The 16016-nt window shown below is 42.1% G+C and overlaps 1 protein-coding gene across 1 annotated transcript in view; it reads right to left on the bottom strand.

The window, feature by feature from the left end:
* The window catches only part of kcnk17 (potassium channel, subfamily K, member 17), a 46346-nt gene extending 30330 nt beyond the window's left edge, over window positions 1-16016 (bottom strand). Inside the window, exon 1 of the mRNA XM_072280130.1 lies at window positions 15804-16016. Coding sequence (XP_072136231.1) covers window positions 15804-16016 — 213 coding nt within the window. The remainder of the gene's footprint in view (window positions 1-15803) is intronic.

The following is a 16016-nucleotide window of genomic DNA, read 5'->3' as shown; positions in this document are numbered from 1 at the left end:
CCCCACCACCGACGTTAGGCTAACCGGACTATAATTCCCCGGTTTCTCTCTCCCTCCTTTTTTAAAAAGTGGGGTTACATTAGCCACCCTCCAATCCTCAGGAACTAGTCCAGAATCTAACGAGTTTTGAAAAATTATCACTAATGCATCCACTATTTCTTGGGCTACTTCCTTAAGCACCCTGGGATGCAGACCATCTGGCCCTGGGGATTTATTTGCCTTTAATCCCTTCAATTTACCTAACATCACTTCCCTACTAACATGTATTTCGCTCAGTTCCTCCATCTCACTGGACCCTCTGTCCCCTACTATTTCTGGAAGATTATTTATGTCCTCCTTAGTGAAGACAGAACCAAAGTAATTATTCAATTGGTCTGCCATGTCCTTGCTCCCCATAATCAATTCACCTGTTTCTGTCTGCAGGGGACCTACATTTGTCTTTACCAGTCTTTTCCTTTTCACATATCTATAAAAGCTTTTACAGTCCGTTTTTATGTTTCCTGCCAGTTTTCTCTCATAATCTTTTTTCCCCTTCCTAATTAAGCCCTTTGTCCTCCTCTGCTGAACTCTGAATTTCTCCCAGTCCTCAGGTGATCCACTTTCTCTGGCTAATTTGTATGCTTCTTCTTTGGAATTGATACTATCCCTAATTTCTCTTGTCAGCCACGGGTGCACTACCTTCCTTGATTTATTCTTTTGCCAAACTGGGATGAACAATTGTTGTAGTTCATCCATGCAACCTTTAAATGCTTGCCATTGCATATCCACCGTCAATCCTTTAAGTGTCATTTGCCAGTCTATCTTAGCTAATTCACGTCTCATACCTTCAAAGTTACCCCTCTTTAAGTTCAGAACCTTTGTTTCTGAATTCTGAGCCAAACAGATTGATGCAACCACAGAGAAGGCATGCCTGCAGCTCAAGTTATGAGCAGTTTGGGGAGATTTAAGACTCCAGCCCAAATATCTACGGAGCATTCTGCTTGGCTGGATTACAGCCTGGTATGGAAGTTCCAACACACCGGATGTAAGAAGCTGCAGAGGGCTGTAGACTCAGCCAGCTCCATCACGGGCCTTACCATCCCCACCATCGAGCACATCTTCATAGGATGGTGCCTCAAGAATCCAGCATCCATCTCGTTATTTATTGCTAGCTATTTATATTTTATTTCCACAATTTGTTGTTCATTGATCCTGTTTACAGCTGCTATTCTGTAGATATGCTAAGTATGGCCGCAGGAAGAAGAATCTCAGGGTTGTATGTGGTGACATGTATGAACCCTGAAAATAAATTTTACATTGAACTGTTTCCATCATTAAAAACCCTCACAATCCAGGAAATTCCCTCTTTGCATTACTACCGTCAGAGAGGAGGTAGGAGCCTGAAAACCTAAACATATTTTAAAAGCAGCTTCTTCCCCTCCACCTTCAGATTCCTGCATAGTCCATGAACACTAGCTCACGATTCCTCTCTTGTTTAGTAATATTTATTTATTATGTAACATAATAAATTTCATGACAAAAATCAGTGAAAATAGACCTGATTCTGATTATGGTGAAATGTTCTTTGGTTTAGTGAAAAGCTTTCTTTTGCATGCCACCGGTACAGAACGTTTCAGCACAAAAACACATCGTGGTGCTACAAGAGAAAAGCAGTAACAGAATGCAGTAAAGTGTTACAGTTTCAGAGAAAGTGCAGTGCAGGCAGACAATGAAGTGCAAGGTCAATGACAAATTAGATGGTTAGATCAATGGTCCATTCAACAGCGGGATAAAAGCCGCCCTTAGCCCTATTGGTATTTGCTTTCAGGCTTTTATGTCTTCTACTGCCTTAGGCTCCATGACCATCTTCGTCACCTCCTCAAAAAATTTAATTACGTTTTTGAATATGTTTTCACCCAATCTCTCTCCACTTGAACAATAGTCTATATTTCTACTTTGTGCACTATGTGGATAACTTCACATTTTTCCACATTACATTCCATCTTCCTTCTTGTCCGTTCTCCCTCTCTCTCCGCCCCCCCCCCACCCTCCGCCGGCCGTCTATACCCCTGAAAGATTTATATCCTTGTCCCTGACTCACAATTTTTTCTGGTTTTGTATCATTAGCAAATTTGGAGAAATGACATTCCGTTCTCTCAGACAAATTGTTAAGGTAGATTGTTAATAGCTAGAGCCAAGGCAGCAAGTCTTGTGGTAACCCACGTAATCACAGTCTGCCTGTCTGAGAAGGATCCATTTATCCTCATTGCTTTCTGTCTGAAAACAATTTCTGAGCTCATGTCAGTGTTGACTCCAGTCCCAAATGCTTCAACTATATAACCAAAGGCTTGAGGCTGTAAAAAAGAACTTCCTGAAAATCTAAGTAAACCTCACCCCTTTTCTAGTCTATTGGTGATATCCTCAACCAATTTCAGTGAGTTAGTCTAACCTGGTTGTCCTTTCATAAATATGTGCTGACTCAAAGTCAAAGGTATGTCTACTGTCATATGCACAAGTCAGCGCATATTTGGATGATTGTATGCAGTTTTGGTCGGCCCCGTTATATAAAGAAAATGGAGAGGGGGCAGATGAGGTTTACCACAATGCTACTTGGGTTACGGGGTATGAGTTATAATGAACAGTTGAACAAACTTGGGTTGCTCTCCCTAGAGTGTCAGAGGCCGAGGGGAGACATGACAGAGGGTTTGAAAATGATGAGGCACATAGATAGGGTAGACAGTCAGAATATTTTCCCCAGGGTAGAAATGTCAAACATCAGAGGACAGGTTTTTAATGTTAAAGGGGGAAAGCTAAAAAGCAATGTAAGGAGCAAGTCTTTTTCTACCCAGAGTGTGGTGGGTGCCTAGAGTAGTTTTAAGTTCAAAGTACTTTTATTATCAAAGTATGTATAAATTAGAGCTTCATCTCCTTAAAGGCAGGCACAAAACAAGGAACGTGAAAGAACCCATTAAAAAAGACCAACACCTAATGTGCAAAAAAAACACAATCTATGCAAACAATAAAAGCAAGCAAAAGCATTCAGGACAAAAGTGAGGCCATATAGACACAAGGCCCGGAGCAGCCGTAGCAGGCCTGCAGCCTCAGCCTCAGTGCTGCCAAAAGCAGAGCAATTGTCACGGAGAAGCCAGCAGAACTGGCCTGACCTTTGCCTCCGGTCCCGACACCCTGCCTTTTCAGTCCATCTGACCTAGCATTTTAATTGTCCAAACACTAGGTCACCCCTTGCACCAGGAGCCGGGCCCTCTCACATCAATATACTCTGGGTCTGGACCCCAACACCAGACTTCGGCCTGTACCTGAACTTTCCAAATCCACCTGGTGGTTAGATCGATCAACTCTCATTCTTGGTTTAGGTGGATGGGGCCTGAAAACTCCTTCACTTTGCACACCCTGACTCCATCTCGACCATGTCTCGACCCCTCACCGATCACTTTCCCTCAAACGTGCCTCGACCATCAAGTCTCTGCCTTGCTTTCGCTCTCCTCTTCATTGTTTGCGGTGATTGTTTAGCACAGTTTTCCACAGAAAAAAGTTTTAACAATAAAATATTTAGTTGTACTTCTTGCTTTATGAACTATTACTGTCTTTAGTAGTGCCATCTTAAACCAGAGGTAGTGGTGGAATCCGGAAGTTTGGTGGAAGTTAAGAGGCATTTAGATAGACACATGAACATGAAGGGAATAGAGGCATATGGATGATACACAGGAGGAAGACATTTAGTATAAATTAGCATTAAGATAGACAGAACATGATGAGCTAAAATTCCTGCCCATTGCTGTAATGTTCTGTGTTCTGTGTAACTACATGTATGCACGGGTGCAATAAAAACCATATTTGCAGCAGCATCATAGTCGCATAGCATCATATAAGCAGAATCAACAAGAAAAAAACACAAATTACAAACTTTTTTTACAAGTAAGGACATAGAGCAAAAATATATATTTTGTGCAAAGTGATTAAAGTGGTCATCATGTTGTGAAACTGCAGTGATTAAGGATTTTCCAGTTGGTTCAAGAACCAAATGGTCGAAGGGAAGTTGGTGACCTTGAAGCAGGTGATGTGGAACTTCAGGCTTCTCTACCTCCCAGCTGGTGGTAGCAGCGAGAAAGTGGCATGGCCCCGGATGGTATGGTTTTTCATAGATTCCATTATGGTTATTGTATTTATTGAGTAGTTGTTGGTCTTCCTCTCTGCGCCCTGTGGCGCATTGGGCACCGACTTTGCTATTTCTTTAGCACTTTACGAGACAGAGTTGCTAGCTCGGCGCTCAAACCAGCAAGGATGGAAAGCTACGACCACGCACCTCGAAGTCTGGTGTTGATGGCACCACGCCACTGGCCGGCTATTTATTGTGTATCCCAGCAAGAAAATGAATCTCAGGGTTGTATATGGTGACATCTGTGCACTTTGATGATAAACTTACTTTAAACATTAATGATGGATGCTAGCTTCTTGAGGCTGTGCCTCTTGTGGGTACTACTTGATGGTTGGATGGATATGCTTTTGGTCTGAGAAATGTGACTCTGCTCGATCCTGATGAAGGGTCTTAGCCCGAAAAGTCAACTGTTCACTGTGTTCCATAGATGCTCCCTAGCCTGCTGAGTTCCTCCAGCATTATGTGTGTGTTACTTGGATTTCCCGCACCTGCAGATTTTCTCTTGTTTCTGCTCAATCCTATTATTTTCTTCGAACTGTTAATCTCCAGGACTTCCTCTACAGCTGATGTTAGGCTAAAGAGATCAGTTGTTCTCTTTTTGCTTTCACCTTCCTTTTTCAAATAGCTGGGTCACAGGAACGATTCCAGAAACTAGGGCTTTGGACAGTGATGACCAGAACACCCATTATTTCAACAGCCATCTCCACCTCTAGGCATCATTTCAAGGAGTGCAGAGCATTCACCTGTAAATCTTTCACAGATTATGTTTATACGGTGATGTATTGCACAACTTTACAAGAGACGTTTTTTTGCCAGAATAAATAAGGAAAATGTTGCTATTTCGGTCAGCTCCATACATTTTTCACTTGGATGCGAAGCTTCCTTTAATTTCTCCCCTCAGCCTCACACACACCACTTTACCAGCTGGACTTTCATGCCTTACAGAAATATATTTTTCTCTGCCAGCTGTACATTATTTCTTTTTATGTTAGCCTTTGCCTGTCCATTGTGATACTTTCCAATGTATTTTGCCAGTCATGTCCCTCATACTTTCATAGTTTTCTTGCCTGAACTCTTAGATTCAGATTGAACTGCATTACTTTCAAATTCAATGCAAAACTCTATAATACTACCATTTTGTGCTATAGATTAATATCATGAAGCAAGGGGTCAATCAACCCCAGGTTGGAAACCCCTGTCTTTGATCATTTACAAGATTTTCAATTAACTATTTCTTATTGCATTAAACAAAATCTGAAATAGATTTTTCCCTTGTTAGATCTTCAATATTCTGATCCAGAAAACCACGTTGTACACTTTCCATGAAATTGTTCCTATTTCTGTATTCCTTTATGATGCAGAAAATGGCCATTTGTCCTCTTGTGAATCACGATCTCCAAAGCAATCCACTATCTTTTTCCTGCACCCTATTATATCTGCATTCCCATCAATTCCCCCTAGATTCTGCCATTGGCCTCCACAGTAGTGACAACTAACAGTGGCCAATTAATTTACCATCCACCATCTTTGGACTACCTGGATAAGACCCACCCAGTAACAAGGGGATGTGCAAACTCCATAGATTGGAGGCTAGGAGCCTCAACTTTGGGTCACTGGAGCTGTGAATCAGCAGCACTACTAGATATGCTACTGTGCCATCCCAATTAGTATTAATTTGACATCCTCCACTGTACTGACAGTATTAAATCCTGCATAATTAATTTATTCTCTGTTACATCTACCTATAATACCCCAAGGAAAAAATTGGCATACTCTGTATTAATAATAATACTAATATTGGCATACGCAATATTACCAACTGCCATTCAGTGCCCTGGTGCCTACTAAAGTTTTCAGCCCTGCACTGATTGAAAAAATGCAAAATAGTGGAAAGTATTTCTTTGCATGCACCAGATTAATTCTAATCTTACATCATGAGCTGGTGAGCCAAGACTCCTTCTCATAGTGGATATTGATAAATTGGTATATTGTTGTTACATGTACAGTGAAAAACTTGCCTTGTATGCCATTTATACAGATCAATTTATTAAAGTAGTGCAGACAGACAATAAGATGCAAGGAAAGAACAGGGTACATTATGAGGTCAAGAATCCATCTTATCATACTAGGGAACCATTCAATAGTCTTATAACTGTGTGATAGTGTGATTGAACCTGGTGCTCTGTGCTTTCAAGCTTTCATATCTGGAGTGGGTGTGATATTTGATTACGTTGGCTGCTTAATTGAGGCAGTGAGAAGTGTAAGCAGAGTCCCAGACATCCCACCTCTCCCGGAAGTTCTGGGACTCTGTCGCATATTGAGAGCGGCTCCCTGATGCCCGGAAATTATATACAATATCCTGGAAATGGACTTTTTTTGAGAGGGAGAGGGAGGGGGGAGCGAGCATCCTGATTGGTCTCTGTTCATGCTAAGTAGACCTATCAGTTTTCTCTATGGGCGGTCTTTACAGTCAACCTCAAAAATAATGACAGTGTTGCTCGCTGCACTGTTTGCAACAGTGACTTTTGTATTGCCCATGGTGGGTTAAAATGTAAAAGACATGTTGAGGTGAGTTTCTCTAGGAAGAGGTACAGTCGACGTTTCAGGCCGGGACCCTTCGTCAGGACTGACGTTTCAGGCCGGGACCCTTTCAGTCCTGATGAAGGGTCCCGGCCTGAAACGTCAGTCCTGACGAAGGGTCCCGGCCTGAAACGTCGACTGTACCTCTTCCTAGAGATGCTGCCTGGCCTGCTGCGTTCACCAGCAACTTTGATGTGTGTTGCTTGAATTTCCAGCATCTGCAGAATTCCTGTTGTTTGAGGTGAGTTTAACAGGTGTCATTCGTTCATTAGCGTAGTTAACTTTATTTAAACTAGCTAGCTAGCTGCTAAGGAGTGACTCTATTGATGTCCTACATGATGACGCCAAACTTCCTGTAGACTTGTTTAAAGTTGTAATAGAATAAACATGATAATATAACATAATATAATATATGTACATATTTTAATGTCACATTTTCTGCATATACCCAACTTGGTTTACAGATTAGACAAAATCACTACAAAGTATTACATACACCATTGGAGGTCGACCAGGGGGCGGGGGGGGGTTGGATATGGGGTTGCGGGGGGTGGGGCTGCTACTTCCCAGAAATGGTGGTGCTACCTCCCAGAAATGAGTTTTTGCAGGGTGGGATGCCTGGAGTCCATGAAGAGGAGGCTGATTTCTGTGATGTGCGGAGCTGTGTCCACAACTTTGTAGTCTTTTGTAGTCATGGGCAGAACAGTCGGCATAACAAGCCATGATTCATCTCGTTTGGTTGCTTTCTGCAGTGCATCAATAAAAATTGGTGAGGGTCAAAGGGTACTTGCCAAGTTTCTTTAGCGTTCTGAGGAAAGAGAGGTACAGGTGGTTTTCTTGGCCATGGTGTCTATATGGTTGGACCAGGACAGGCCTTTGGTAATGCTAACTCCTAGGAACCTGAAGCTCTCAATCTTCTTGACCACAGCAGCGTTAATATAAACAAAAGCATGTGCATCACCTCCCCTTCCTAAAGTTATTGACCAGATCTTTTGTTTTGCTAGCATCAGAGGGAAAGATTGTTGTCATGACACCATGTCAGCAGCTCTGTATCTTCTTCCTGTACTCATCATTATTTGAAATACAACACTCCATGGTGGTGTCGTCTGAAAATTTGTAGATGGCGTTAGAGCAGAATTTGGTCTAGGGAGTAGAATAGGGGGCTGACGACGCAACACTGCACTGATCTCCTCCCTAATGAATGATTCCATAGTACTCCCTCAAATATTGTTGAACATCTAGAACCCAGCTTTAGTGAATCTGTTTTTCTACAATGGGAATATTTGTGCTATTTATTAATCAACTTAAAACAAGTCTGGTTTCAAAATTTTCCTGGTTCTGGCAAAGGCTCTTTGACCAGAAATATTAGATATTCTCCAAAGTTGCTGCCTGACCTGCTGAGTACTGTGGGCAATTTTTATTTTTTATGATGTGGCTGATGGTAACACTTAGAACATTGAGCAGTACAGCACAGGAAAATGCACTGACTTCTGCACTGTTGCTGACTAGTGATTCCCTCAGAGTTCCTCAGGTTGTAGATACTGTCTCTGATTACAGTGATAAGTTTAGTCAGAGTAAATTTGACAATCTAAGATGTCGTCAATTCCTTTCCTCCCACAGATGTTGCCTAGCCCACTGAGCTCCTCCAGTAGATTGTTTGTTGCTACAGTTTCTATCCCAGTGTTATTGGACTATTGAACTGAGCTTTCATAGGATAAAGATAAGCTCTTAATCTCACAATATAGCTTGTTGTGGCCCTTGAACTTTATTTGTCTACCTGCACGATACTTTCTCTGCAACTGTAACACTATATTCTGTATTCTATTTTCAGTTTTGCGAGTTTGATGTATTTAGGTATGGCATGATCTGTCCAGATCACAGGTTCCCAACCAGAGGTCCGTGGAGTTGATTGGAGTATTGTGCAGATGCAACAGAAGCATTCCCGTGCAGGTCCAGTGAAGAGCTTTTAAACTCTAGTCTCTATAAAAGAGTAGTACCGCCTAGTGGAGTGGTCATCATGGGAGCAGTCATCGTTAGAGTAGTATGCAGCAGACTGGTAAGGCTTTGGCTCAACAGGGCTTCAGTAACAGCAGGTGAGGCAAGGTAAGAAGGTAAGTAGGTAAGTTAATTCCTTATTTCTTATTCTGAATTAACTCTAGAGAGAATAGGAGGTATGTCGACAGAGCCAGTATTCTGCTCTGAGTGTCAGACGTGGAATTTGCAGAAGTCCTCCAGCCTTCCCAATGGTTACATCTGCACCAGGTGCATTAAGATGCAGCTCTTTAGAGACTGTGTGAGGAAACTGCAGCTGCTGCTCGATGACCTTCAGCTTATTAGGGAAAGTGTAGCAGTGATAGGTCACCCCAGGGCTCCAGGAGATAGATAAATGGGTGACTGTGAGGTGAGGGAAGGGAGAATGTCAGACAGTGGAGAGCACCCCTGTGGCCACCCTCTTCAACAATAAGTACTCCTTTTTGAGGACTGTTGGGGAGGACAACCTACCTGGGGAGAAGCAACAGCAGCCATGCCTCTGGCACTGAGTCTGGCCCTGTGGCTTAGAAGGGTAGGGAATGAAGATGGCAGCAGTAATAGGGGACTCTATAATCTGGGGGACAGTTAGGTGAGCCTGTGGAAGTGAAAAGGAAATACGGACGGTAGTTTGCCCCCCAGGAGCCAGGATCCGAGATATTTCTGGACGCGTCCACAATATCCTGAAAAGGGAGGGGGAGAAGCCAGAAGCTATGGGACATATTATCACTAATACATAAGTAGAAAAAGGGAGGAGGTACTGAAAAAAAAGAATATAGGGAGTCAGGAAGGAAGTTGAGAAGCAGGACCTCAAAGGTAGTAGTCTTGGGATTGCTACCTGTGCCAAGCGACAGTGAAGATAGGAATTGAATGAAGAGGCAGATAAATGTGTGGCTGAAAAATTGGAGCAGGGGGCAGGGATTCAGCTTTCTGGATAATTGTGACCTCTTCTGGGGCAGGTGGGACCAGTTCAAAAGGGATGGGTTGCATTTGAATTCAAGGGGGACCAATATTCTTGTGGGCAGGTTTGCTAGAGCTGTTGAGAGTGGTTTAAACTAATATGGCAGGGGCATGGGAACCAGTCTGATAGAGCTGAGGATGAGCCAGCAGGATTACAAGTAGATGATGGATGTAACATGAATATAAGGGCAGGCCAATGATTGGGTACAAATGCAGACAGAGCAAAGAGTTAAATTGTACCATAGAGACAAAATTCAAAAGGGCAAAGAATGCAGGACTGAAGGTGCTGTATTTAAATGCGTGTAGTATTCAGAATAAGGTGGACAAACTCGTGGCACAATTAGAGATTGGTCAGTACAACGCTGTGGGCATCACTGAGACGTGGCTGAAAGAATGCCATAGTTGGGAGCTTAACATCAAAGAATATACTTTGTATGTAAAGGACAGGCAGGAAGGCATAGGTGGTGGTGTGGTTCTGTTGGTAAGAGATGGATTTACATCTTTAGAAAGAGGTGACATAGGGTCAGAGAATGTTGAATCTTTGTGGGTGGAGTTAAGAAACTGCAAGGGTGAAAAAACCATTATGGGAAATCATATATAGGCCTCCAAATAGTAGTGAGATGTGGAGTTGAGATTGCAAAGGGAGCTGGAAAAGGCATGTAATAAAGGTAATGACACAATTGTGATGGAGGACTTCAATATGCAAGAGGATGGGAAAATGAAGTTGGTGTCAGATCGCAAGAGAGGGAATTCGTTGAATGCCTAAGGGATGTTTTTTCAGAGCAGCTTGCGCTTGAGCCTACTTGGGGAAAAGGCTGTCTTAGATTTGGTGTTGGATAATAATCCAGATCTTATCTGGGAGCTGAATGTAAAAGAACCCTTAGGAGGAAGTGATCATAATATGATTGAATTCATACTGCAATTTGAGAGAGAGAAGCATAAGTCACATGTATCAGTATTGCAATGGAATAAAGAGAATTACAGAGGCATGAGAAAGGAGCTTGCCCAGGTGGATTGGAGGAGGATACTGCGAGGACAATGGCAGAACAGAGGTGGCTGAAGTTTCTGGGAATAATTCACAACATGCAGAATAGATATGTCCCACAGAGGAAGAAGTTATCAAATGGCAGGAGTAGGCAACTGTGGCTGACAAAGGAAGTTAAGGATTGCATAAAAGACAAAGAAAGGGCATATAAGGTAGCAAAAGTGGGAAGTTGGATTATTAGGAAGCTTTCAAAATCCAACAAAAGGTAACTAAAAAAGCTATAGAAGGGAAAAGATCAAATATGAGGGCAAACAATCCAATAATATAAAGCAAGATAACAAATGATTTTTCAGTTATATAAATAATAAAAGGGAAGAGATAACAGATGCACTAGTCATGATCTTTCAGAAATCACTTGATTCTGGCATGGTCCCAGAGGACTGGAAGATATGCAAATGTCAGAAGGGAGGATAGCAAATTTAAAGGAAATTACAGGCCAGTTAGCCTAACCTCAGTAGCTAGGAAAGTGTTGGAGTCTATTATTAAGGATGAGGTTTTGGGGTACTTGGAGACTAATGATAAAATAACTCAAAGTCAGCACGGTGTCTGTGAAGGGAAATCTTGCCTGACAAATCTGTAGAATTCTTCAAGGAAGTAACTAGCAGGGTGGACAAAGGAGAGGTAGTGGATGTCATTTACTTGGACTTTCAGAAGGCATTTGTTAAAGTGCCTCACATGAGGTTGCTTAACAAGATAAAATCCTATAGTGTTACAGGAAAGATACTGGCAAGGATAAAGAAATGGCTGACAGGCAGGAGGCAGTGAGTGAGAATAAAAGGGGTTTTTTCTGGTTGGCTGCCAGTGACTAGTAGTGTTCCTCAGGGGTCAGTTTTGGGACCACTACTTTTCACATTGTTTGTCAATGATTTGGATAATGGAATTGATGGCTTTGTGGGCAAGTTTTCAGATGATACGAAGATAGGTGGAGAGGTAAGTAATGTTGAGGAACCAATGCGATTGCAGCAGGACTTACACAAATTGGAAGAATGTGCAAAAAAGTGGCAGATGGAATTCAGTGTTGGGAAATGTATGATAATGCATTTTGGTAAAAAGAACAATAGTGCAGACTATTATCTAAATGGGGAGAAGTTTCAAACATCAGAGGTGCAGAGGGACTTAGGAGTCCTCACACAAGTCTCCCAGAAGGTTAATACAGGTTGAGTCTGTGGTAAAGAAAGCAAATGCATTTATTTCGAGGGGAATAGAATATAAGAGCAAGGAGAAAATGATAAGCCTTTATAAGACAACATTTGGAGTATTGTCAACAGTTTTGTGCCACATACCTCAGAAAGGATGCGTTGTTATTGGAGATAGTCCAGAAGAGGTTCATGAGGATGTTTCCAGGAATGAAGGGGGTAACATATGAGGAGCGTTTGGCAGCTTTGGTCATGGACTCACTGGAGTTTCGAAGAATGCAGGGGGATCTCATTGAAACCTACCAAATGTTGAAAGGACTAGATAGGGTGGATGTGGAGAGGATGTTTCCTATGGTGGGGGTGCCAAGAACTAGAGGGCACAGCTTCAAAATAGAAAGGCGACCTTTTAGAACAGCAGTAAAGAGGTATTTTTTTCAGCCAGAGAGTAGTGCATCTGTGGAATGCTTTGCTACAGACTGTGGTGGAGGCCAAGTCTGTGGGTATACTTAAGGTGGAAGTTCATCGTTTCCTGATCAGTCAGGGCATCAAAGGATATGGTGAGAAGGCAGGTATATGGGATTGAGTGGGATCAGGGATCAGCCATGATGCAATAGTGGAGCAGACTCATTGGTCTGACTGGCCTAATTCTGCTTCTATGTCTTATGGACCCCTTACTTAATGGTATTGGACTATGGCATAAAAATGGTTGTGAATCCCTGGTCTAGATGGAACCCAGAAGAAAAGCTTTTCTATGTATCTTAGTATATGCCCACCACTGAGATTTCTAGCATCTGCAGTGTTTTAAAATTTTTCATTTGTTAGACAAATCTGTTTTAATTTATTGGTGATAACAAATTATTGGTTTTAAGGATATAAAGAAATTGGATTTTCTTCCACAGCCCACCTTCCAAGCTCTTTTCTGCAACTTGACAGTATGTGGTAAAATAAATACAGCGACAGTAATAGAACTGGGAAACATTTCACGCTTCCGTGAACAATCATGCACTCCGCTTTCGAATCGCTCAGCAGCGATGCAAGTGAAAGCAAATCAAAGGGAATTTTGCTGACACTATGAGATCGCACCCCACCTTGCATATTTACAAAGGATTATTGTTTGTGTATAGTAGAGTTTACCTGAGTCAATATCTGATATCTGCTATTTGGTGTTACAGGATACTTTGGGCTAGATGTTAGGTGAAATAGGAAATACTTCAATATGGTCTTGTCCGCTTGCTGTCAATGTTTGCAGCTGATCAATGAAAGCTTGACAAAGACGATCTTTGTCACTCAGGAGCTGTGTGCAGTGTGGTAGCTATAAAACCTGTATGATATAGGAGCAAAGACTGGTCAACAGTGCTGAGTGCAAGAGGGTTAAGAGTGAACCCTTAGAGTGAACAGCACCAATAATCTGTCCTGATTCAATCACATAAGTGCCATGGCCAAGGCAAGAATGAACCCCTCTACTATCTCAGGAGGCTAAAAATTTAGCATAATTCCTATGATGCTCACTAATTTGTATAGATGCAACACAGAAAATATCCTTTCTGGATAATTCACGGCTTGGTACGGCAAATGTTCTTGCATATAATGACAAGAAGCAGCAGAGTTATGAACACAGTTCAGCACATCACAGAAATTTGCCTCCCCTCCACGGACTTTATCTACACTTCTTTCTAACTTGACAAAGCAGCCAACAGAATCAAAGACCCCACTTATCCTAGTCATTCTCTCTTCTCCCCCTGCCTATCAGGCAGAAGATACATAAGTCTAAAAGCATGTACCACCAAATGAAAACTTCAACTTAAAAGCATGGCCATTTTCCTCACTGCTTCTAACTCGCTGATATAAGACTTTTAAATGATCCCCTAATCATTCCCAACCTGGGGTCCACGGACCCTTTGCTTAATGGTATTGGTCCATGGCGTAAGAAAGGTTGGGAACCCTTGCCCTAGTACAATATGATGGACTCTTAATCTCACAATCTACCTTATTATGTCATGGAGCCTTACTGCCTGCCTGCACTGCACTTCCTCTATAACAGAAACACTAGGTTACACATTCTGATTTTGTCTTCCCCTTACTACGCCAAGATGTGATGAAGTAATCTGTATGGATGGCATGCAAGAAAAGTTTTTTTACTGTATCTCAGTACATATGACAATAATGAACCATTTTTAATCCACTCAGATCGTTGTGCTGGCTTCGTCATTCAATTATATCTGATTTTTTCAGCCTTATTCTCCCACCCTCTCTCTGTAACCAGTCAAAAACCTGGCAATCTGTGCCTTTAATATACCCAATTATTTGCCCTCTAAAGCCCTCTGTGACAATTAATTTCAGATACTCACAACCCTCTGGATGAAAAAAAAACCTCTTCTTATTTAAGATCACCGGACTAGACAAGCCCAGGCATCATCCCTGAAGAAGATGGCAAAGTTTGTCAACAAAACATTGGTTATAATCAATACCTATACCCGGCTAGAAGCCCGAGGAGAGTTTATTCTCCTTATTTAAGTTCCAAAGGGATATTTCTTATTTTGAGGCTGTACCCTCCGTTCCTAGACTCTGCTCTAATGCAAACATCCTCTCTATCCAGTCCTTTTGGCAATGATTGTGAAGAATCAAGGCTTGATCCCTAACCTTCAGAACATAGACCAGGAGGCAGTGAGGGAAATGGTCACACTCTTAAGTTGAAGTTTTTAAGGTGAGAGGGGGAAGTTTAAAGGAGATCTGTGAGGCAGGTGTTGACACAGAGTGGCGTGCTGGGAACGTGCTGCCAGAGAAGGTGATGGAAGTTGATACAATAGCTGTGTTGAAGAGCAACAGTCTGCTGGAGGAACTCAGTGAGTCAAGACGCATCTGTTGAGGGGAAAAGGAATTGTCGACACTTCAGGTCCCGGTGCAGGGTTTCAAACTGAAATGTCGACAACCCCTTTCTCTCCACAGATACTAACTAACCTGCTGAGTTCTTCCAGTAGATTGTTTGTAGCTCTAGGTTCAAGCATCTCTTGTGCCCCTAGCAACATTTAAGAGACGTTAAACAGGCACAAGAACAGCTAGGGAATGGAGGGAATAGACCATGTGCAGGCAGATGTGCATTTTAAATTGACAGTATGGTTGGCATAGACATTGTGGGCCAAAGGCCCTTTTCCTGTGCTGCATTGGTCAATGTTTCCTATTCTGTGACTGTGGATCTGGGCTGGTATACGTAACCAGCATCCTCGTCCCTAGTTACTACACCTCTTCTGCTATAGTAAGCATTTACAGAAGGTTGGGTTCAAAAAAAGCATTTCAAGTTTGAATTATTCTTCTCTACTTCACCCACCCCCTAACCAATGCATTGCCACTCCCACCCTTCTGCAACTCCCATGCTCAAAAGGGGGAACAGTTTCATGGCCCACAGAACTGCATCCATTTGACATCTTTGCCAGAACAGAGAATACGTAAAAATAAATAATTATTGTCTTGTGGTTATCGACACATATTTGACAATTATGTCCTGGGATCTAATGCTATGGGAACTACAAATCTCATCACGTTGTGAGTTATAAGTAGAAGGATTATTATTATTATTTGCTCTGAGGTATTGGAAAAATTCATCACACAAAAAAAATCAGACTTTTAAGATAGAAAATCTCTAGACCTCAGTGCTAATCATTGCCAATGATCAGAATTTTCCTCATTGGCCTATTCCTGATTTGACGTAGTTTGGTGGACTGATAAGACTTTCAACAAAAGAACTTTGAAAATGCTTACAATCCACAAAGTTTGATATCTAATTGTATTTTTTTCCCCTGCTTTGAATTGTTTACGTAAATTGTTCTAAACCCATCTAGTGATTATTCACCAGTTACCTACTTGCTTCATAAAGTTAACAGGATTTTACCCCTCTGCTTACCTGGACAAACCTCTCCAGTGCTGGCCCATCCAGACAGCTGTAGTTTGTAAGGAACTTAAGCTTTGCCAGTTGGAAGCTATTCCGGGTGTGAGCCTCCGCTTGCATCTCCAGCACCTGGAAGACTGTAGCTCCCACGAATAAATACATGAAGTACCCCAGTAACAGAACCACAGTCCAACTGACTCTGATACCGTAGATGGTGAAGTATGACAT

Source organism: Mobula birostris, chromosome 2 (genome assembly GCF_030028105.1).
Source record: "Mobula birostris isolate sMobBir1 chromosome 2, sMobBir1.hap1, whole genome shotgun sequence".
Classification (NCBI taxonomy): Eukaryota; Metazoa; Chordata; class Chondrichthyes; order Myliobatiformes; family Myliobatidae; genus Mobula; species Mobula birostris.
Note: the sequence above shows the minus strand (reverse complement) of the source record. Positions and strands in the feature narration are given on the sequence as shown.